This window comes from Pipistrellus kuhlii, unplaced genomic scaffold (assembly GCF_014108245.1).
Source record: "Pipistrellus kuhlii isolate mPipKuh1 unplaced genomic scaffold, mPipKuh1.p scaffold_m20_p_20, whole genome shotgun sequence".
Lineage (NCBI taxonomy): Eukaryota > Metazoa > Chordata > Mammalia > Chiroptera > Vespertilionidae > Pipistrellus > Pipistrellus kuhlii.
This window is the reverse complement of record NW_023425516.1, coordinates 12,497,310-12,520,881: the sequence shown is the minus strand read 5'-3', so window position 1 is coordinate 12,520,881 and position 23,572 is coordinate 12,497,310. Positions and strand designations below refer to the sequence as shown.

Sequence of the window (23,572 nt, the reverse complement as noted above, 5' to 3'; positions counted from 1 at the left end):
GCCATTCCCAGCTCCCCAGGGGGCTGATATAACTGTGTGTGTGAGTGTGTGAGTGTGTGTGTGTGTGTGTGTGTGTGTGTATAGGGGAGTGACAGGCACACCCCAATAGCCCTTTCCCTTGAGGTTCTGAAGCTGGTCCCAGGCCTGCCTGCCTCTGGCATATCTGTCTCCCAGAGCAGCAGGCAGTGGCCTTGGCCTTGACTGGGCAAGGCCCCGTTCTGTGAGTGCACAGGGAAAACAGCCTAGCCCCGCTGCCAGGAGCCCCCTCTGAGCTCCGTGTACCGCCTGGGCACCCCTGCAGGTAGGGCATCTCCCCATGAGCCAGGGAGTCCCCAAAACATAACTCGGGGGACAGCCGCAGACACAGGCTTTTGTGGTGGAGCCAACCGTCACACTCCCGAAGGACCTGGGGTTAGAAAAGCCACCACCTCTGCCTTTGGCGTGAAGCCTCTCCTTCCATCCAAGAAGAGTCGCTTGCTCCATAACTTGGACCTTCTGCTTTTGCAAAGCAGCTGCCTCAGGCAGGCGCAGACACTCACCTCGCCTCCCTGGGGGCAGTATCCCAGGCCCCTTGATCCCTGTGAAGGCCTAGGGGGCTCCGGGCCTGCAGGGAGTTAGGCTTTGCCTCACAGTGCCTGGACACTCACCCCACCAGGTCCAAAAGCACCCCTTTTCCAGACGAGCCCCACTGTGTTTGGGAAAGAGGGTAACAGACCAAGTGATAGCCGAGCCTCCCAAGACCAGATCTTCTGCTGGAGTCAAGGCCCGCCTGCTGTGGTCGGTGCCCAGGCAGAGGTGTGGGCCCCCCTCCCCCCCTCCGCCAGGCACCTCGGCCTGCTCTTCTCCCCTGCCACGTCACAGCCAATGCCCTGGCAGGGCCAGCTGGGCGGGGGCAGCAGGAGGGAGCCTTCAGGAGATAAAGGCACGTGATGTCTCACAGCCTGCAGGCCGGGTAGGCGTGTGAATGACCAGTCTGCTCACAGCCAGCAGGGGCCTCCCACAGCTGTGGGTGCTGAGGCCGGGAGAGTCCCGCAGACTTCTCCTCGGGACTGGGCTGAAAGGAAGGAAATGCCAGGGTGAGGGGCGGCGGGGCTGCAAGGGCAGGCAGGATGGGCGGGCAGGGCCTCTCCGTGAACAGGCGTCTCAAGCTGCAGCTGAGGACATCCGTTACCCCCAGGGGCAGCTCCAAGGAGCCCCGAGATGGCAGGAAGGAAGCCTGACGGAGGGGCCTTTTCAGCCAACCTGCCCCCAGGCACTTACAGGCAGAGGTGGGAATCGGGCCAGCGACAGGCCACCTGTCTTTTTGTCACCGGTGAACACATGGGAAAGCTTGTGTTACAAGAAGTGTGACCATCCCCTGGTGCCAGTGCCAGCCTCTGGGGCGCACCCCTGGTCCACAGCATCCAGCTGCCCAGTGCTGCTGATAGCACCCAGACAACTCTCACCCAGGGCATGGGAAGGGGGCAGCTCCTGGGAACCCAATCCCACTTGAAGAAGGACCCCAACCACGGTGATGCACTTCCTGACAGGGATCCACACAGTTGCTCCCGTGGCAGCTAATGGGGGACTCCCTCCCTCCAGGGATCTGCCCAACACAGCCTCAAATAACAAACGTACAATGCACTGCATGTTCACAATGGGCTGCAGGTCTAGGGGCACCCCCCCCACCCCCCACTGTGTACGCACATGAATGGCTGCCAGCAGGGCCTGGTGGAAGGCTCAGGGAGGGAAGGGTCAGGGACAGTGACTACAGCCCGGAGGGGCCTGCTACTTTCCAGGCACATGGAGGCAGAAGTTCTCATTTACAGGCCGAGGAGTTCGGCAGCTTGCTGGGAGTGGGGACAATAAGGAGTTCAGCAGCTTGCTGGGAGTAGGACCAAGAGGCTGAAGTGGGCATTATGAAGTGTGCCCCTGGAGCGGACGGATGGACAAGGACAGGACTGCACTGGCCCTGGATCACCTCCTGGCTGCCATCACCCCAAGGCTCCAATGTGTACCCTGATTTCCAGGGGAGGAATATAGGTACTCGGTGGTGGGAGAATGTGGTGCCCCAGGGAACAGAGCATTGGATCAGGTGTCTGACCCAACGCCTCCTGGATCCTCCATCCTGCAGGCCCTCTCAGGCCACCCACCTCCCACCCACCGCCTGTAGAAAGCCTGGCTATGGTGGAAGTGTCAAGGTGAATGACGACTCTTTGCACTTGAACTATGGGGAGTGCAAGATGCAGCATCCCAGCAGCCAGCTGGTGTCCCTGAGCTGACCACAGGTGGAAAGCTGCCCACGGACAGGCCTCTGCCATCTGATGGTTGTGCCAATAGGGAGACAGAAGCACCTGGCAAGTGGATGAACACTCATGACCCACAGGTCCCAGCCCTGGCTGTGTACCCCTGAGGCCAGGAGAGAAGGAACGGGCTGCCAAGGGCACCCTGCAGCCCAGGGGCCCCTCCTGGGCCCACCCTCGACACCCCTGTAACAGAGATCATGTCACCCATCTGCAAATGAGGACACCACTGCTCCAAGACAGCTAAGGTGAGCTCAGGACTCCTGCTGCTCCAGAGAGCATGCCCAGCCCAGCAGTCCCCCAACGCAGAACCCCGGGGGGAGGACCACTGCTGGAGCCAGGTGGGCACAATGCGGTTCACTGTGCCATCCTCTCCACTCCTGTGTTGTGATGAAATGTGCTTTAAAAACTAGCCGAGACAATCTGAAGAACCGGGGAGGAGAGTATGTTTCTCTACCAGATAAAGAAGATGTACCATAAAGCTAGCTCGTTGGTGAGGGATAGAACAGACCAGAGCCAGGCGTGTATGAGATGGCATCATGGACAGGTGTGGGCAGCATGGCATCCAGCACTGGAGGCTGACAGGCACTGCCCTGAGGGAAAGGTAAAATGGGTCTGCTATCAGTTAGGATAGAGTAGGTCATGCTGTGGAAAACACAGGTCCCCAAACTCAGTAGCTTCACACATTCAATGTTTATTTCCATCCCTATGACATGTTCAGCGCCGGTGGGTGGAGAAACCACTCTTCTCAGGCTCTCCGATGCCAGCAGCAGACACCTCCGCCCACCACACCATTACAGAGTCCAGTCAATGCAAAAGGCAAAGCATTAACACTTGGGAATACAGTGTAATGTCTTTGACCATCAAGTAGGGAGATATTTCTTAAGAAGAGTCCTGCCCTAGCCAGATGGCTCAGTTGGTTGCAGTGTCATCCCATGCACCAAAAAAAGGTTGCAGGTTTGATCCTTGATTGGAGGCAACTGATGGATATTTATCTCTCACATCGATGTTTTCCTCTCTCTCTAAAGTCAATAAAAACATATACTCAGGTGAGGCGTTAAGAAAAAACAAAGAAGGCCCAGCCAGTGTGGCACTGTGGTTGAGCATCAAAACATGAACCAGGTCACAGTTCGATTCCCAGTCAGGGCACATGCCAGGGTTCCGGGCTGAATCCCCAGTGGGGGCATGCAGGAGGCAGCAGGTTGATGATTCTCATCATTGATGTTTCTCTCTCTCCCTCTCCCTTCCTCTCTCTGATATCAATAAAAACATGTTTAAAATATTAATTTAAAAAGGAAGTGAGAGTCCTGTATACAAAACAACTGGGCACTTACTTCCTGCTCCAGGGGCCTAGAGGGGCTCCACCCAGGGCATTCAGTGACACTAAGAAGGATTCTCATGACAGCACTAACCAAAATTGCAAATAAATTAATTTAAAAAAGAAATCCATCTTGGGCAGTATAATTGTGTTCCCCCAAATTCAGAGTTCTAACCCCCGGTACCTCAGAATGTGATTATTTGGAGACGTGACCCTTAAAGAGGTAATTAAGATTAAATTAAGTCATATGGGTGGGCCCTAACAACAGGACTGGTGTCCTCTAAGAGATCAGGACACAGGCAGGCACAGAGGGACCACCATCTGAGGGGAAGATAGCCATCACAAGCTACGAAAGGGGCCTCAGGAGGAACCACCCTGTAGATTCCGTGATGTTAGACTTCTAGCCACCAGACTGTGGAAGACACACACATTTTTGGTTTAAGCCATGAGCCCTATAAACGCACGCAGGTGTCTTTCCAGGGTAATGCTGGAGCACGCCAACCACTGCCTTCAGCCGTGCTGAGTGGATGCTTGCTCTTCTCAAGGCCGAGCGCCCCACAGGAGGATTAGATGCTCTCATCCATGCAAACTCAGGTGTGGCTTCTCTGGCCAGGGAGTCGGTAATGGGAGGGGAGAGACAGGGATCACCTGCGGTTCACTGTGGTCTTTCCACTCGTTCTGTGTTCGCAGAAAAACACATCCAGTGGGGCTCCTGTTGGCACGGGTCCCTAAGGCGCTACAAAAGGCAGAGGGCGTCCCAGTTGATCTGTGACGGAGATGCAGTTTGTTACTGCAGCATAACCTGGCGCATCCTGACTGACACAGTAGATAACAGCTCTGTTTACCTCCCTCCTTACTGCTGGGCCTTTGGGCTGTTTCGTTTTGCTGCAGTGAGGCTCATTTGGCAGTCACAAGGGCTCAGGCCACTGCACAGGTGTTATCTCATTCAACCCTTCCACACCCTGTGTGGGTAAACTACAGCTCACAGAAGTCAAGGTGACGCCAAGGGCTGTCGCTTCCAAGTGTAATAGGAAAGGTATGACCAAGCTCAAGTCCATGCTCTGAAGCCCCACACCAAGGAATGAACAATGACCAAATATATGCAGGCAAGTGGTCAGTGTCTACGCACCTAGAAATGTCATGTGGTCAAATTGTAGTATTTGACACTAACCAATAGCATTAAAAAAAAAGTCTGTTTCCCCATGCTTTCAGCAATTCTGGGTATCTCAGACTTTTAAAGTAAGTTCTGGAATCACAGACTGGATTAATACTACTTTAATGATTTTTTAAATGTTGAAATCTTTAATTCATCCGGAGTATAGGCTAGTAGGAAGAGGCAAGTATGCAGTTTTACTATTTTCCAGATGGCTAATCAGTTGTTCCAATTCCTTTTATTAAATAATACATTTTATTCCCATTAATTTGAAACACCTCTAGGACTAAATTCCTATTTGGCTTTATTCCAAAGTTCTCTATTCTCCTCTGTTCATCTGTCCACACCAATTTCCAAGCACCTTCATTATTGCAGCTTTATAAAATGTTCAGTATCTCATAGGACCTTTCCCTCAATAATTCCAGTGTTAGAATTTTCTTGGAGACAGATACGTAGAAAGCCCTCCCATAGTGCCCGCTGTGTCCTCTCTTTAAGAAATTAAGTCTGCAGGTATTTCCAAGAAGTGAAGGACAGGCATGATGATCTAGAAGGGCCCTCATTTGAGCTGGCAAGACAGCTCTGGCAGTGGAGCCTAAAGCTGCTCTCTGGGGGGGGGCCCAGTTGACACCCTGCTATGCTGCTGGCCTCTGCACGGCTGCCTCTCCTGTCTCCATGCAGTGGGCCTGGAGTGAATTCCTTCAGCTCAAGATTGGCATTTTCCCTTCTGCCCCCTGGGTTTTTCCCTCCCTCAGGCTCCAGGCAGCTCCTGTGGGCTTGGGTTACCATCTGACACACCTCTCCCGAGGGCCAGCTTTGCCGAGGCAGACCTAAGGGGGTTGGGGGAGACGCCAGAGGACCTGTTTAATTTGGAGAAAGCAAAGAAGAGGACAGGACCTCACTGGTGATGGCAAGGTGCCTGCTCTTGAGTGGCATCAGGAGAGGATGGGAGGGCTCTGGCCTGGCTGCCACACAGGCAGTGTGTACAGTGTTGCAAAGTGATAGCTTCCTCTGGCACTGACCTAGTTGCTTTCCCACTCTGGGGGGGACAGGAACACAGCGTCAGGAGAGGAGGCACGTCATGCTTGGTGGAAGGAGGGCCCTTTGAGCATTTGCCACTCCCGGCTCTCCACACACGGGCGGGCGACCCCAAGGAGGTGCTCCTGAAAGCTGCATGGCCTGGCAGGCGTGCGGAGGTGTTAGGGACAGGCTGGCTGGAGTGGGCGGGAGCAGTCAGACTGCGCCTGCAAAAGGAGGGTCTGGACCTGAGCAACAGCAGGGCAGGGCAGCCAGTAGTGTTATCCCACCCAGAGGGACTGGGGCTGCCTAGAACATTCTGGGATTTTCCACATCTGATCAGAAAGGCTGCATATTTCTTTTGTCAGCTTGCTTGTTTGGCTTTTAGGGTTGTATTAGCTTCCCACCTTTTTCCAAGACTTGCAACTGTTGTACCTGCAGGTTATCTGTGCCTTAAAATAACTCACACACATAAAACCATCTGAACCCAGAGCCTTTTGAAGTGAGTTATTAAATAAAATAATCCCAACAATGTGTTTAAAAACTTTTATCAGATGTTTTATTACAATTTTTCCTAAAATAACTACTTTTAGTTGCAGTTCTCATTTCCACTTATTTCTTCTATTTATTCTTTCCAGGAAGGTGTTCTTTTGTTTACACAATTGTAAAACTGAAAGGGGCTTGAAATTCTTGCCTAACCACTGCTCAGTTGGTGTACTGTACTAACCCTACGTTAAATTTAGCTTGAGGGAGCTTCCCAGCTCAGCTCATCATTAGGAAACACATCCTTGTGCAGAACAGGTCTTTCTTCATTCCAATCCTCTGGCCCCCCGGGGCCTCACAACTCAGGTCTGCTGCCTGCTCCTCACTTCACCTCTACTCGTGTAGAAAAGTCAGTTTTCAAGGCCACACTTCACCTGCCAGGCCTCCCACTCCCACCCATTCAGCCCAACTCCTCACCCAAACCCTTCCAGCCCTCAGAGCTCCCAACCATACATGCAGTAAGACCTGGGGCGCTTGGGGCGGGGCCTGGCCTCTCTGTTCCTGACAGGACGGGCACAGGGCTCCAGCCAATGGGACAGACTCTGCTTGTGGGCAGCCACGGCGCCACAGGCTCAGCCACGGATCTGTCGCACATTTGATGAGCACTGGCTGTGCATCAGGGACACGAGCTAAGATGGAGCTCCTGCCCTAGAGGCTCACAGTCTTCGCAGATATACAGTCATGTGGTGCTGGGTTCAGTGCTGACTCAGCAATGTGCAAGAGTGGGCAAATGGCAATGACCGTTGAAGAGCAGAAAGTGGGAGGGCATCAGGGCAAAGGCACTGAGATAGGAAAACTGAAGAAAACCAGGTGACTAAATGTTAACACAGAAGAAAATGCCTGGAACAGAGCTGAGACTGAAAGGTAGCTTGCATTCTACCTTCCTGTATTTGAGCCTTCCCAGCTGACCGGGGCCGCTGCTAAGCCCACAGAAAAGCATCTTTCTCTACCAAGCACCATCTGACTCAACAATGAAAGTGGCCAACTCCTCCATGCACCCTTCCTTAAATTCCAGCCCAGGGGACAGGTCACGGGAATCAGACATAGGGGTGGGGGGCAGAGCAAAGACCATACAGGGACCAAATCCCAAAAAGGCTGGTGTGGCACACCCAGCCCAGTTGCCGCCAGCACTGAAGGGGGTTCTGTGTGTGTGTGGGTGAAGGGGGGGCGGGGGGGAGATAAGGGGTATGGAAGTGGGGTAGGCTTACAAAGACAGTGCAAATATATGGTGAGGACTGATCTATAGAGCTCTGTCCAACTAGGGGGAGCAAACCCAGGTGAGATGGCACTCCAAGGGCAGGTGTGGGGATCCAGAGCCCAGCAGGAAGCAGCCTCTGTGCCAGCGGGGAAGTCAGAGAATGAGGAGCACGGGGCAGAGGCCAGTGGTCTGCTGTGGGGGGGGGAAGGGGAGGACAAAGGCAGAGTCTAAATAAGTACACCTCCTGCCCAGCAATGGGACCAGTGGACAGCGCCACACCTGGCAGCACTACATCCAGAGTCATCGGGCAGCAGGAGAAAAAGGTGGCTCTGCTGGGGTCTCTGGGGTGTCCACCGCCCCCTGTGGGCCACCAACCTCCCCTACCTTCTGGGGTTCTGTCCCCCTTGGGTGAGTGGGATCTGGTTGCTGGGCAGGGGGGTTAGGCAGGCTCTAAAAGCACAAGGACAGGTTTGGGGACCATCTCTGTTGGCTGGGAGGAGGCTGGCCCCCCCAGAACAGGATTGGTGCTACACGCAGAAGTGGACAAGGCAGGGGGCTCAGTGGGCCCAGGGCTGCTCTCCTTGGCCAGCTGCTGCTCAGGCAGAGGATTTTTCAATTCAGAGTCAGAACTAGAAATAGCAGGGGTGGCCAGAATGCCTGGGACAGGCCTGAGGGCAGCACCCGTGTTGAGTGCCAGGGCCTCGGAGAACTAGCTAAGGACTGCCTCACCGCAGGCTGCAGGGCCACTGGTGGCTGGCTTGAGGCGGGGACAAGGGGCAGGGCTGCAGCATGGTACTCAGCAAAACTGTTCAGGTTTTGAATAACCTCCTCAAGATCCTGGCAAAAGAGCTCATAATCACCAGGCAGGGATAGGTCCCCGTCAGGGTAGGGGGCTGCCCACGCCCAAGCGGGGTCTGTCAGGCGCCCTGAGGATCTTGCAGACACAGCTGAGGTTGTCCTGGTAGTGCTCGAAGCGGAAAGACATGCAATCGTCCATCTGGGCCAAAAAGCGGACCCACTAAGGGGGCATATGCAGCCTCAGGAGAGGCCCAGTCAATCTCTTGCCAAGGGGTGTGTGTTGGCATAATTGGCTGCAGCCCAGATGGGACTGCAAGGACCCTCCACCGGTGCCAGCCACAAGGAATGCTGGGAGTGGAGGGAGGCTGCTGCACCAACTGCTAAAAAGAAGGGGAAAAGAGAGGAAGACATGGCATAGGAAGGGGGGAGGGGTCAGAAGAGACGCACAGGACACAAGACGACAAGAGATGGGCTAGATGGGTGTGGTAAACCCAGGTGTTCTGGGCAAGTGCTGAGGGTCAGGGGAGCTGAGAAGAGCTCATAGGACTGTCAAACACAGGTCACCATCCAAGGCATCCTGTCCAAACACAAGGTGGGGAAGAGCAGAAACTAGGCCTAATCATCACCAAGGGGCTGCAGGAGGTAACCCACCAGGAGTTCTGAGTGGAAGCAAGGCCTGGGATGCCCAAGAAGGCTGGCAAAGGCCACTTGTGACATTTCAAGGGCAAGATGCGATGGCAGACGCTGTCAGTACGAAGGAAAGAGGGTCAGATCAGAGCCTCCTGGGCTGCCCTGAACAGCCTGGCTCTCAGGGAATTTCAGGAGAATGACAGTAGCAACCTTTTACTAACTGCTCTACCCACACCACACTCTGACCCTCGCATAAGTAATAATTAGGTCTAGTATTAATTATTACTAGACCTAATTATTACTATATTATGGTTCCCGAGGCAGACTGGTGAGTGACGTCGCTTGTCTGAAGCCACACACCAAGCAGTAAGCGGCAGAGGCAGCTGAACCTGGCTCTGGTGACCAAACCCTTAACCATCACCTTCACCACACCAATTATGAACTACACTTTACAACCTGCTTAGGAGTCTTTAGCTGCCCCAAGCACTAACACCAACCTGTGGCACAGATGGTCATACGACTGTCCTCCACTATAGCACTAGGAGCACGGTACCCGTGTGTGTGACAGAAGCCCTGGGCCGGGCTATGCTGTCTCTGGGCCCTAGGCTTTCCAGACTCACTTCACCGCTCAGAGTACAGCCGACAGGCAATGCCACCCTGACCCTGAATGCCACCTCCCTGCACTCCTTTCCCTGTCGCGAACCCAGTATCTGATCGTTCAAGTTTAATCCCACGTGCTGCCTCTTCTCTCAGCTCCCTCAAGTTACTCCTGCTAAGGGCCTGGGGAGCAGTGATCATCAGCCCTGGGTATTCAGGGAAAGGAGGCTGCGGCCACCAGCAGGCACAGTTCTTTCCCACGGCAAGGAGCCCTCCCCAAGGGCTGTCAAGCTGCCCAGCCTAACGCAGTCACCTCCCCTGGCTCTGCAAAGGGAGGGCCACTCATGGCCTCTGCAGCACTCTCTGCTTCACCCCTCCTTGTGCAGTTTTCCCAACACCCCACCCCTCCACTCACATCCCAGCGCTCCGCACCTAGGGCACCGCGGCCTGCACACACCTTCGTGTGCAGTTTCCCGTGTGTTTGCCTGGCCCCCTTCAGAGTGAGTTCCTCCAGGAGGGCTCAGCTCTATTGGTCTTTCCGCCCAGAACCTCCCAGGGTGGCCTGCAGCACGCAAAGCTGCCAGGGCCACCAGCACCTACCTCTGCCACCCAAGCATTACTGAACCTCTTAGATATATTTCCTTCTCTGGGGGTGGTCTTCCCCTAAAAGCCTTTCCCATCCTAATACAAGGAAAGAATATTCTAGGGCCTGCTGCAGCAGTGGCCCAAGGAGCAGCACCCAAATGCAGTGCACTCAGAGTCCAGTCCAGTCCAGTCCCTCACTGAGCTCTGATCACCCACCTGAGGTTAGGCGCCAGGTCGCCCACGGAGACCACATCCCAGGCCCAGGAGCCAATGCACTCCCTTCTCCCAGTTTGGACCTCCCATCCCCACTTGGAACCCTAGCTGTCACCCTCCCAACCCGTCATTACTCCTGTGTGCCCTCTGCAATCTCAGGAAGAAAGCATTTCTGCACCAAGCAGCCAACTTTGCCCTGCATGGGCCAGAACCTTCCAAAGCCTGAGCCTGACTGGTGAGAGAATCCTGGCTCTCCCACACCTATCAATCTGCTGGTCTCCCTGGTTTCTATCCTCACCATGTCTGGCACCGAGGAACCTGGGCCCTTCTCCTGGGCTGGACAGCGCTCGTTCTATCAGGGAGCGGGTACCGCGGCTCACGTGCACTTGCCTCGCCTGGCACCACGGGACATCCTCTACTCCGAGGAGACCCCGGGCCCCCCAAGAGTAGCATAACTTGCCCAAAGCCCCATCGCAAGTGCCTCCACTTCAGGGCAGACCACTGCCCCACCCCTCCTGCAGCCGCCACGCAGCAAGCCGCGGGGATCGGAGCTCACAAGCTCCACCCCAAGAGGAATCTGACCCACCTACGGCTACGCCAGGCGCCCACGAAAAGGGTCCACGAATCTGCAGTCAGAGACCTCGCGAACGCGTCTCCCTCCGAGGCCGAGAGTCCCAGGGTCACCTAGAAAGCGGAGAACAAGATCGCCGCCGTGAGGCGAGGCGGGGGTGGGGACTACCTCTGGGGACGCAGAGACGGCGGGAACCACCCCAAAACCATTGCAGACGCCCCCTCGGCCCCGGCGCGGATGGACAAACTGAGGCCCGGTGGCCGGAAGGCCCGCGGGGACCCAGGCCGGGGACTCCGTCTCCGAGGACTGGGATTGGGGAAGGGACGGAGGGCGGAACCCCACTGCCGGTCGCCCGGGTTCTCGCCGCCCCACTGACCCTAGAGCCGAAGATAAGTGACTCCAACTCGGAGCAGTGAGGACCTCAGGGCCCCACCGCGCGGTGCAGCCACACCCCCTGCGTGCGCACAGCCTCCCGGAAGGCGCCGCCGCCGCGCCTGCGCCGTGCGCCCTGGGGTCGCGGCCGCGCGCAAGCTCCCAGGTCTCGCCAGCGCGAGGGCTGATGGGATCGCGCTGAGCCCTATGCCGCGCCAAGTGCCACGAGAGCACGCAGGGCCGCGTGCGCATGCGCGGAGTGGCGGGAGGGGGCGGGGCTGCGCGGGTGGCACTTCCCCGGCCGGGCGGGGAGCACACGTGGGAGGAGGACTGAGCAGCTAGCGGGTGGCGCCGCGGCGCCCACCTGGCTCCTGCAGAGACAGTTTGTTTGTTTGTTTTTTTAAATATATTTTATTGATTTTTTACAGAGAGGAAGAGAGAGAGATTTAGAAATGTCGATGAGAGAGAAACATCCATCAGCTGCCTCCTGCACACCCCCCACTGGGGATGTGCCCACAACCTATGTATGGTACATGCCCTTGACCAGAATCGAACCCGGGACCCTCTCAGTCCGCAGGCCTACGCTCTATCCACTGAGCCAAACCAGTTTCGTGGAGATGCAGGTCTTGAAGCCCCTGGAGCCCGGGTTTACCACCTCGAATCAGCGGGGCACTGGGGGCTGCGGGCATCAGGGCGGGTTTGCACGAAGAGGGGCCGCAGCGCTCCTCTGCAAAGCCTCTCTCCCTGTCCAGTGCCCCGTGTTAAAGGGCCAGGCTCTGCGTACCTCCGGCCGGGCAGCTCGGCCCGCAAGGACCCTCCACCACCTGCGGGTGGGCGGGGCCTGTGGGTTTCGCATCGTTGGTGGGTTTATGCTGCTCTACCCCAGCAGAGGCCGGCCCCAGAGCGGACAATGAGGGCAGGCTGCCAAGGCAGCCGGGAGCGGCGTGCCCAGTCAGCACCCAGGGACACTGGGAACGCGGGTGGAGGACGGGATGGGGGGCTCCTCACCCTCAAAGCACAGCTCATGCCTCCTCCCCGCGCCCTCCCGGTGCTTAGACCAGACAGAGGTGGGAGAAGGTGCCAGCCCCCAGCGCAAGGACATAACGTCCTGTGGGCCAAGGACCTGGATGCAGGCCAGGGGTTCCTGGGGCCAGGGACAGCGCCGAAGTCGCTGGGGGGGAAAATGATTTTTCCCAAGGCGAACACACGTAACACATCAGCTCCCCTTCTGCCCTGGTCTAGTGACTCCTTTCATGAAAGGATCTCTGAAATGTTATCTGCATTTACACCCAAACGCACTCTCTTTGATCTCTGAAACGCAAATCAAAGCTCACATTGTACCTCCACCGGGTCTGCGGGCTTTCAGCAGCCTCGGCCAAAAATAATAGAAGTGGCACCCGGCCAGGAAACGCCTCCTTGAAGCGTGAATGAAACTTGTATTTTTCGGTTGTATCTTTCCTAATTGACCTGATAATTTAAACTTCCTGCCTCAAAGGAGAGGGGGAGTTTCCGACAATTTGGCTTACCTCAGGCACTAGGCAGCGAAGGCCAGCTCAGGGCCCATCAGCAGGCTTGTGTGAAAGGCTAATTCAGCCCAGCCGGGCCATCAGAAAACAACTGTGTAGGTCCAAATTGCGTTTTTCCTCCCACTCAGGCCATCTAAGTATATGTATTTTTTAAAAATATATATTTTATTGATTTTGTACAGAGAGGAAGGGAGAGAGATAGTTAGAAACATCGATGAGAGAGAATCATCGATCAGCTGCCTCTTGCACACCCCCCACTGGGGATATGCCCGCAACCAAGGTACATGCCCTTGACTGGAATCGAACCCGGGACCTTTCAGTCCCCAAGCCGATGCTCTATCCATTGAGCCAAACCAGTTTCGGCTGTATATGTATTTTTTTAAATTGTGGTAAAATATATGAGATAGTATTTACCACTGTAGCCATGTGTAGGCTCAGTGGCACTAATTACATTCACATTGTGGTGCAGCCCCTCACCACCACCCAATTCTAGAACTTCATCACCCCACACAGAAACTGTCCCCGTTAAACACTTAACTCCTCACTGAAACCGGTTTGGCTCAGTGGATAGAGCGTCGGCCTGTGGACTGAAAGGTACTGGATTCGATTCCAGTCAAGGGCATGTACCTTGATTTGTGGGCACATCCCCAGTAGGGGTTGTGCAGGGGGCAGCTGATCGCTGATTCTCTCTCATCGATGTTTCTAACTCTCTCTTCCTCTCTGTAAAAAATCAATAAAATATATATAAAATAAACACTTAACTCCTCAACATCACCTCTTTCAGCAGTCCCTAGTAACCTCTATTCTACTTGTCTATATTAATTTGCCTATACTAGGTACCTTGAATAAGTGGAATCACACATTATCATTTCACTTAGAATAGCTGCTTTTAATCCTCACCCGAGAATTTGTTTGACGAGAGAGAGAGAGAGAGAGAGAGAGAGAGAGAGAGAGAGAGAGAGAGAGAGAGAGAGAGAGAGAGAGAGAGAAAGAGATCAGTGTGAGAGAGACACATTGATTGGTTGCCTCACACACTGATGCACTTCCCAACCAGGGATTGAACCTACCATCTAGGTATGCGATCTGATGGGGAATTGAACCCACGACCTTTCAGTGTATGGGGTGATGCTCCAACCAACTGAGCCACGCCAGCCAGGGCTAGAATAGCCTTAAAGGTTCATCCATGTTGTAGTATCTATCAGAATTCTGTGTCTTTTTATGGCTGAATAATATTCCATTATGTGTACACTAGAGGCCCGGTGCACGAATTCATGTACAGGTGGGGTCCCTCAGTCTGGCCTGAGATGGGGTTGATGGTGTCAACTGGCTGGGGGAGGAACTGAGGGAGGTTGGCTGGCTGCAGGAGGTTGGTTGTGGGAGCACACTGACCACCAGGGGGCAGCTCCTGTGTCGAGCATCTGCCCCCTGGTGGTCAGTGCATGTTATGGCGACCAGTTGACTGGTCAATCGGTCACGTAGGCTTATATATGTAGATACCACATTTTGTTTATCCACTTATCTATTAATGGACACTTGGGTTGTTTCCATCTTTTGGCTGATGTGACTAGTGATGTTATGAACATGGATGTACAAATATCTGAGTACCTGCTTTCACCTTTTTAAGGTATATACGCAGAAGTGGAATTACTGAATCATATGGTAACCCTATGTTTAACTTTTTCAGGAACTACCGAACTTTTCCACAGCAGCTGCACCCACCAGCAATACAGTTGCTAATTTTTCCAAATCCTCACAATCATTTTCTCTCTTCTGCTTTTTTAAAATTAAGATTTTTAAAAATTGATTTTGTTAAATTTATCTCTAAACATTTTAAGGGTTTAGATACTAATGTAAATAGTACTTAAAATATTTTTATTTTCCAGCCGAAACTGGTTTGGCTCAGTGGATAGAGCCTGCGGACTGAAAGGTCCCAGGTTCGATTCCGGTCAAGGGCATGTACCTTGGTTGTGGGCACATCCCCAGTAGGGGGTGTGCAGGAGGCAGCTGATGGATGTTTCTCTCCCATGATGTTTCTAATTGCCTACCCCTCTCTCTTCCTCTCTGTAAAAAATCAATAAAATATATTTTAATAAACAAACAAGTAAATAAATAAATAAAATATTTTTATTTTCCAGTTGTTCTTTGCTAGTATGTAAAAATAGAATTGACATTTTATCTTATGCTCTTGCTAGGTTAACTTAATATTTCTAGTAGTTGTTTTATAGATTTCTTAAGATTACCTATATACACAACCATATGCAAATAAAGACAATTGTCCTTCTTTCTTTTATATATAACATTTGTATATTTATGTGGAATGTTACATATATATGTCTATACACACACACACACAACTATTATGACTTTTTTTTTTTTTTTTTTTTTTTTTGCCTGTTGCAGCGGCGAAAACTTCAGAAAAGTGGTAGGAGTAGGCATCCTTGACCTATTCTAAATCTTAGAAGGGGAGTCTGATCTTTCACTATGAAGTTTGGTGTTAGCTGTCAATGTTTTTCATAGATGCCTTTTTATTTGGTTAAGGGAGTTTCCTTTGAGTCCTAGTTTGCAGAAGTTTTGTTGTGTTTTTTTGTTTTTGTTTTTATAAATGGGTGTGGAATTTGGCCAAATGCTTTTACACCATCTTTACTATAATCACAGTATTTTTGTTCATTCTGTTAATGTGACAAATCGCAAGGATTGAATGTTGACATAAAACCACTTGCATTCCTGGATAAACCCCACTTAGCCATATGAATTCTTTGCATGTATTGCTAGGTTGCACACTCACATTTTGTTAAGGACCTTGGTCTACCTACTTAAGGGATGTTGGTTCGTTATTTTCCTTTCCTGTAACATCTTTGTTTTGTTTTGAAATCAAGGTAATACTGGCTTGATAAACTGACTTGGGAAGTGTTTTTCCTCCTCTACTTTCTGAAATAACTGGTGTAGGGTTAGCATTATTTATTCCTTAAGTGTTTGCTAAAATTCATCAGTGAAGCCAAAGACTGTTTGGCTCAGTGGTAGAGTGTTGGTCTGCGGACTGAAAGGTCCCAGGTTTGATTCCGGTCAAGGGCATGTATATTGGTTGCGGGCACATCCCTGGTAGGGGGTGTACAAGAGGCAGCTGGTCGACGTTTCTCTCTCATTGATGTTTCTAGCTCTCTTTCTCTCTCCCTTCTTCTCTGTAAAAAATCAAATAAAATATATTTAAAACTCATCAGTGAAAATATGTAGGCCTGGAGTCTTCTTTATGGGATACCTTTAATAAAGAACTTAATTCCTTTAAGAGATGTAAACCTATTCATATTTTCTACTTCTTCTTGTAAACATAAAGAAATCTGTCCATTTCTAACTTGTCTAATATATTGAATTAAATTTGTTCATAACATTGCCTTATCATCTTTTTTTAAATATATTTTTTATTGATTTCAGAGAGGAAGGCAGAGAGAGAGAAAGAGAGATAGAAACATCAATGATGAGAGAAAATCATTGATTGGCTGCACTGAGCCTGCAACCCGGGCATGTGCTTTTGACCAGAATTGAATCTAGGACCCTTCAGTCCCCAGGCCGGCACTCTATCCACTGAGCCAGTAGGAGGTGTGCAGGAGGCAGTTGATCGATGTTTCTCTCACTGATGTTTCTAACTCTATCCCTCTCTCTTCCTCTCTGTAAAAAATCAATAAAATAACTGCTATAGGAAGTTCTTCAGGCAGCAGGTGTTCATAGAGGCCCTGGTAAGTGGGTGGGTGGGGGTCAGAGCTTGTTTGAGTTGGTGAAGGCAATCCTCATTCACACTGTGCATGGGCCTCCTCCCGCCCTGATGTGCTCAGGCACCAGGGAGCTGACGGGTAGCACACCTTTGGAGAGATGTAAGGTGCTGGATGGGGCTCTGACTTGCAAGGAGTGGGCTGATGTGAACCATATACTCCATTTATCCACCTTCTCCCCAAGACTTTGAAAATCAAACACTCCCCCAGCCATGGAAACCCAACCTCTGCTCATGCTTAGGGCTTTATTAGTATAATCACCCGTCCAGTTCTGGCCACCACAGGCCGAACAAGGAGTCATTGAAGGTCTTGTCCCCCATTGCCCTGTCCGACAAGCAGAGGCCTGGCACTAAGGAGGCAGTGTGGCTGCACGCTGTGCCCCACGGGGACTTCTGGAGAGTCTGGGCATCGGTTTTCTCACTCATCAAGTGGGAGCTGCCCCCTCAAAACACACACACACACACACACACACACACACACACACCACCACATTCGTATGTTGCTTTGATCTCACATTCTGTCTCCCATCTCGACCCTGGTAGTTCAGGAGCTAACTGCATCTGCTCTGGGGAAATTGTGGGTATGAAAATTCTTCAAAGATGCTTAGACCACGAGGTGCCATTAACTGTTCTCACACAACACGCCTGCGTACCTCTCTACTGGAACTGTAAAAGGGAAGCCTGTGGGGGTGCCCCATGCTGGGGTGCTTGCATCCACGTGCCTCGTGCCCAGTCCCCTGGGAGCCTTGGCTGGGTCAGTGGCCAGTGGTCGGAGCAGAGAGCTGGGCCCAGCTGGCTCCTGACCCCCAGCTGGTACATAACAAGGTCACACGGTCTCTTGTGTATGGTTCCCCTTTATTCCCAAGCATTTGGTGTTATTTGATCATCGGTGGTAAGCCAAAAAGATCCTGGTTTTATTAGGGGGGGAAAAAGCTTAATTTCATGGCCAGATCACTGTCCCGGGAAACCCTAGAGGCCAGGACCTCGGCGGGCTCGAGGTGGGCCTGCCTCGCCCATCATTTCTGCTGTCGCCGCCGGCTTTGAATTTCCTGCCCTGACCAGCCGGGAGCCGAAGGCTCGGCTGTTTCCTGAGCTCAGCGGGGCTCACCGGGTTGGATCTTCACCCTGTGGGTGCCGAGCTCCCTGTCCTGTCCTGGTGGGGGTCAGCTCTAACCAGAACAGGCACGCGGGAGGGGGTCCTGTGGCCGCCCCTCAGATGGCCCTGGGAAGGCTGCAGGCCCTGGTTTTGGTTTCGGGATTAGGGAAACCCGAGCACCATAGCGTGTTGGGGCTGGGATTAGGTGAGCTCAGCTCTAAGATGCTTTGCTGGGCCCCATGGGGCCCCCTCAGTGACCTCTTTGCTGGCCTTGCAGGCACAGGCGCTTGGCCAAGGACCAGCATGTACAGGGCTCCTGGGGTCCACCGTGGCGGTACAAGAAATCCAGGAGACTCCTGGGAGCTGGGGTGGCAGGTGGGGGAGGAGTGGGCACAGGGCAGAGTAGGTCAGGCCTGCTCAGGGCAGTTCTGCAGGGGAGCGCCCTGGACTGTCCTCCTGTAGACGTTACTTCCGGGTCTGAAGGTTGGGCCCTGGCCATCCCATGACCAAGTGCACGTGGAACATGAAGCAGCATCTGTAAGACAGGCCCAACCCCCCATCCACTCTGTCCCCTCCCTGGGGCATCACTCTTAAAGTCACTCAGCCCTTGCTGCCTCGTGGGGACCTCTGGGATGGGAACGGAGGGCAAGTGGCTCCCAGTCGGTTGTGAACAACTCAGGGAGGCAGGAGTGGCTCCTGGTGGCCACCCCTGAGTGCCCTGGCCTGGACCCCAATGTTCTTATAAGAGCCAGACACCAATGCGTGCACGTCCAGTGAGTGATGTGAGCACAGGGCCCTGAGGCCATGCAAGGAGCCCCCCTCACCTGGGTGGCCCGAGCATCTGGAGCCTGAACAGAGTCCGGAGGGCTCAGTGATGTGGCTCGGAAGCCATGGGTCTCTCAAGACGACACAGGCCCTGTCTGGCCGATTCAGGGGCCCCTCTTGCAGGGTCCGGGGCCGCTCTCACTGCAGCAGCGCTGCCCCCGGTGGAGAGCGGTGGGTGAGGGGCTCAGGCCTGAGCCAGGCTGTGGAGCAGGCTGGGGCTCCGAGCTGCTGCCTGGGCTGGGTGTGCAGCGAGGCGTGTAACTGATTCTACGGGACAAGCCACCCCAGGGTCCTCGGGGGCTGCAGGCACAGACACCCGGAAGCACAGGCACTGCCGGATGGGGACCTGTTTCTCATGGGGCAGCTCTGCCTGCAAGGGCCCTTGGCTCAGCAAGGTGGGCACTTCCTGAGCCAGGCCTCCCGGCCCCCCACCTCCCCGCCATGTGAAAAGCATGGCTGAAGCACGCACGGGGGCGGGCGCTCCCCGCTACGGCCGAGAAAAGCTGGGCGTCTTGGCCGGGCTGCGAGATGCTGGGAAGACACCAGCAGCCTGTGGTTTGGAGGGAACCACAGCCAAGCATGTTGGCCACCTCCCCTGAGCTGATGGCCCCTTCTGCACCCTGCAGTCAGTCCCCTCCTCCCTTGCCTTGCCTATTTCAGTTTCCATCCAGCCCTCAAAAACGGCTTGTCACCCTCTTCTGTATACCTGCCTCCGGAGGGTGCAGCACCTCAGCGGCTGGAGGAGGAAGAGGAGTGGGGGATGGGGGGGGGGAAGAGGGTGCCGCTGGAGGTGCCTTGCCCAGCTTCCGAGCTAAGGGTGAGGCCGGGCGGGGGTGGCTTGGCCCCTGAGTGCAGCCCCTTTCCCTCCCATGGGGTTGTGCAATCTGAGCCGTAGGCAGAAGTGTGCAGGAATCACCCAGAGTAATTGTAGGTTACACCGAACAATCTGAGGAATTAAAATCATATTTTCATTGCACCATAAAAACTTGCAAAGGCGGCGGGAAGGCGGCCCTCGGGCCAGGTGGAGAGCACCTGGCCCGTGGCGCTCTGGCCCCTCCCGCGTCCTGGGGAGGCGGGGGCGGGACAGGGGTGGGCCTCGAGAGGGGCCTCAGGCCGTCCTGTGAGCCTGGAGCCCAGCCGCATGCTGGACAGATGACTGCTCCGTGCTCCTACTGAGGCCCACGGGCAGGGTGAGCCCTCACTCAGGGAAGCAGCTGTCAGAACACCCTGCCCAGCTGGGACCCCAGAATCTGGCCCCCAGGTCCCCCCAGCGCAGTGTGTGCATGTGGGAGTCCAGGTTACTGGGCGCCGTGGCAGGAACTGCATCCTGAGAGGAGTGGGCACAGGGCAGAGGCTCAGAGGTGGCTCCGGCGACGGCGGTCGCCAAGGCCAGGCCCTCTGTGGCAGGCTTTCCGCTGGGCCAGGCCCCTGCCCACCGTTTACCAAAAAAAAAAACATGAACCCCATGAAGGGGAGCCAGCGGGCCTATGGAGCTTAGGGGCCACACAGACAGCACCCCCACGAGCTGTCCCGAGCCCTGCAGGACTGGATGGCGAGGCTGGCGGTGCCCAGCCCCAAGCGTGCATTGCTCTCTCCCAGGGGATGGCACAGGCCAGGCAGCCCAGGGTGGGCATTGCAGACACGGCAGGTGCAAGGTTGGTACTGCGGAAAGGGGCGTGCAGAGAAAACCCCTGGGGGTGGGAGAGCTGGGGGCAGGCACGTGGGGGCACCCTGGCAGCCAGTGGTGGGCGATCCTGACCCTCCCCCTCAGAGAGGTGCCCAGTATGCACGAGGGTGCCTGCCACTCAGGCGGCATCATTTCCATCGCCACCAAAAGCAACAAGGGCATTCCGGGCTCCTCATTGCCCCAAGGCAGAGACCCATCGGGCTCAGGGCACCTGAAGCCCCTGCCTGGAGGGCCCCTGGCAGCCCGCGTTAGCTGGCCTCCGCAGACCTCACCTTTGCCTCCAGGACAGGGCACCCCTCCTCCCCGCGCAGGATCCAGCCTGGGGCGCGCCGCCAGCCGTGCGTTAAATGGGACACGGCTGATCTCGCGCTGCACTTGTCGAGAGGGCCCGGCCCAGCCCAGCACTTGGCATCTTAATTGGGCGTCTGAGAGCTCCCGCGCACGCTTCCCACAGAACGAGGCTCCCGCAGGCCCATTAAGGTGCAAAGGCATTCCTTTGTTTGCTGACAAGCAGGGTCCCATCCAGGGCTCCCGGGCCCGCAGACTAAGTGATGTTTTCTTAAGAAAGACACGAGATTAACCGCCACTAAAGCCCCAGCACAATGCCAGGCCCTGCCCGGCGCTGTCAGCCTCTCTCTCGGCGGTGACTGACAGGCACCATCAAGCCTCAATGTGCGGGATTAGCCGGAGCACAGCACACAGGCTGGCTTGGGAGGCCACCGTGGAAACGAATGAGGTGCCTGACATTCAGGGGACAGAGAGCCTCCAACCCCTGCCTGCTCCTGTCGCCGGGCCACGCTGCTGGCAGGATGCTCCCCTACCGGGAGCTCAGAGGGTCCCGGGAGGGGTTCCCCGAGATCGGTGCAGGGAAGAAGGGCCGGGGTCCTCCGAGGCCCTGATGCTGGGAACGCAGGGATGCTACCCAGCTCTCGGTGCAGAACCATCTGGAAGCAGTTCCCAAATGACGAAGGGAGGTGATGGGTGTGTGTGTGTGTGTGTGTGTGTGTGTGTGTGTGTGTGAAAGGCTGGTGGGGGCACATCGGGGGCACCACAGGCAGGGCACACTTCAGGAAAACACCCTCTTTATTTGCTCTCCAGAAATGCCAGGGGGGCTCGGACGTGAGCAGCCCACGGGGTGGGTTTCTGCGCAGGTCGTCATCAACTGGCATCGGGGGCCTGGCAGGGCCGGCCCAGGCACGAAGGGCAACAGGGCAGGTGTGGGGCTGACGTCCCACGGGGGCCATCCCTGCAGGGCACACGGGCAGTCCATCCAGACACGCCGCCCACGCTGGGTTCCTCGGGGCTCTCCAGGCTGGGCTGAGGGTCGCCTGGGCTGGGCCCTCGGGGTCCTGCCAAAGGTGGGGGGTCAGCATGAGATGGCCACCCCATCTCCGCACACCCGTGGCCACGACTCTCGTGCCCACGTGCAGGGACCCTCTCAGGGCAGACGGACCCCCGGGATGGGTCGCAGGGAGCACTGTACTGTGAAAACTACTTTGCGATGGTAAAATGTTTATCATCTTTCAGGTGTGACATTCAGATAAGAGTTTCCTGTGTTTGTCTCCATCGAAGGCAGCCCTGACGGGGGCACCCTGGTGGAGCAGGTGCCCCCGGGATGCCCCTGGAGAGGCCCTGAGCCACCGCACCGCCCCTCAGGCTGAGCCGGAGGATGCTGGGCCTGAGAGATGGAAGGCTCGGACCACAGGCAGCCAGCCCTGTGGCCGGGGTCAGGGAGGGTCTGGCTAATGCCTTCCTCCTCAGAAGAGGGGTGGAGGCAACAATGAGCTAGAGGTTTCCGGCAGCTGCCGGCCCAGCCCGGCTCTGCGCAGCTCTGGCAGAGGCAGCCGTGCGCAAGGCAGCATCTCCACCTTCTGGGCGAGAGGGAAATGAGCGGGAAGGAGAGGGAGGCCCGCTCCTCCCGCCCAGCGCCAGCGCCCAGCGGCCGCTGAGCTCGGCCTGGGGGCGCTTTCCACATCCAGTGTGCCAGCTGGCGCGGGCCACTGAGATGGGTGAGCCCACAAGACACTTCCTGCCTGTGGGAGCAGCGGCAGCCTGGCCAGGGTCTGGGGCACCCTGGGGAGGGTGGGGCCCTCGGCGGCCTCCTTTCCCATCCTTGTGTCTTTGGTTCCTATGGCCCGGGCCCGGGGCTCCCTGTGAGGTGGCACGGGAGGGGGGCACAGTCTGCCAGGCACCCGGAGGGCAGTTCACAGTGGCACCCTCCCCGTCTGTCACGGCTCTATCCTCACTGGGAGCCCGGCCCACACGTACCTGGATCCAAAGCCCCAAAGGGCCTGGGGGCGGGGGCAGAGGGCGTGCCGTGCGCCCTGGGCTCGGCAGGGATGGCGGCTTAACCTCAGCAGCCCGTCACGGTGGGGTCCATGCCGGAGCGCTTGGTGATGCGCAGTTTGGTCACCTCCTCGGCACACGTGGGGTGGATGCCCACCGTCCGCATCACCTGCGCGTAGGAGGCCCCGCACCTGCGCGCGGGGGGGCGGGGCCGTGAGGCAGTGCAGGGAGGCCTGTGCACGTGGCCCTGCCCCCGGGAGGGTGGCACCCAGGAGGGCCCCTCAGAGGTCTTGGTCTCCTCACCCCCTCCCAAGCCTGGCCCCCACCCTCTCTCCTGCAGCCAGCAGCCAGAGACACCTGCCAACAACAGCTGGACCCATCCCATCTCCCTCCGAGAAAATGCCTGCATTGGCCCGGCGGCCCCACCTCCCGCCTGACCTTCCCTCACTTGCTCCAGCCTGGCCCCCTGCGGCTCCCCGCCCACCAGACACAGCTCTGCTGGGGCTGTGGCTCCACCTGGTCCTTCCGTGGGCCCACGGCCTCCGTCTGCCTGAGCCCACGTGTTACTGCCGCAGCCTGCACCCGCCCAGCCTCCCGTCCAGCCCGCTCTTCTGCTCACAAGTGCCGCCTGCGTGCCGCCCACGACCCCTCCCCATGCACGGTGCGTCCTGGGCACGCTGGGAAAGGATCTGCTGGACGCCCTCCCCGACCGAAAGGGCTTCCTGGTCTTTTAATCACATTTTAAAATCCTGATTGAGACACATCAGCTCTCTACTTATTTTTATGCTCTTTTCCTCTGAATTGCCTGTTCATCTTCTCTTGTCTACTGGATTCGTCCTATAATTACTGTTGATTTCTAAGAGTTCTTTGCATATGAAAGAAACCAGCCCTTTCCAGTTGCATTATTAAAAAGGCTGCCCGCATTTAGAGTCTCCAGAAATTGTTCCAGCTGAGTGACAGTCCTGACAAAAGCATCCGCATGCCACGGAGATCTGGGCCGGAGCCTGGAGGAGCCGGCCTGCCGGCACTCACACAGGTCAAGGGCTGGGCTCCAGGGGGCACCCTCAGCTGTTCTTGTGCCCAGGATGGACTGCCCTCCCCACAGTGGGCTCTGG

General features: G+C 55.6%; 3 protein-coding genes across 6 annotated transcripts in view; all 3 read right to left on the bottom strand.

The window, feature by feature from the left end:
* Positions 1-11,415, bottom strand: part of GNB1L (G protein subunit beta 1 like) — a 55,145-nt gene extending 43,730 nt beyond the window's left edge. Inside the window, exons 1-2 of the mRNA XM_036449151.2 lie at positions 11,279-11,415; positions 10,918-11,015 (exon numbers count right to left, since the gene is read on the bottom strand). The gene's annotated coding sequence lies outside the window, so the exon portion shown is untranslated. The remainder of the gene's footprint in view (positions 1-10,917; positions 11,016-11,278) is intronic.
* Positions 7,099-12,130, bottom strand: RTL10 (retrotransposon Gag like 10). The gene is given in 5 exon segments (XM_045585361.1): positions 7,099-7,949; positions 7,951-8,219; positions 8,222-8,435; positions 8,437-8,526; positions 12,059-12,130. Coding segments are annotated over 5 exon segments (786 nt in total). The 3' UTR covers positions 7,099-7,808.
* A 9,106-nt stretch (positions 12,131-21,236) lies between these two features.
* The window catches only part of TXNRD2 (thioredoxin reductase 2), a 46,523-nt gene continuing 44,187 nt past the window's right edge, over positions 21,237-23,572 (bottom strand). For 3 of the 4 annotated variants that reach the window (XM_036449150.2, XM_036449149.2, XM_045585497.1), the window contains exons 17-18: positions 22,440-22,648; positions 21,237-21,520 (exon numbers count right to left, since the gene is read on the bottom strand). In XM_036449150.2, coding sequence (XP_036305043.2) covers positions 22,525-22,648 — 124 coding nt within the window. In that variant the 3' untranslated portion in view covers positions 21,237-21,520; positions 22,440-22,524. Of the gene's footprint in view, positions 21,521-22,439; positions 22,649-23,572 lie in introns of those variants that run through there. The other variant, XM_045585496.1, reaches the window with a different exon arrangement.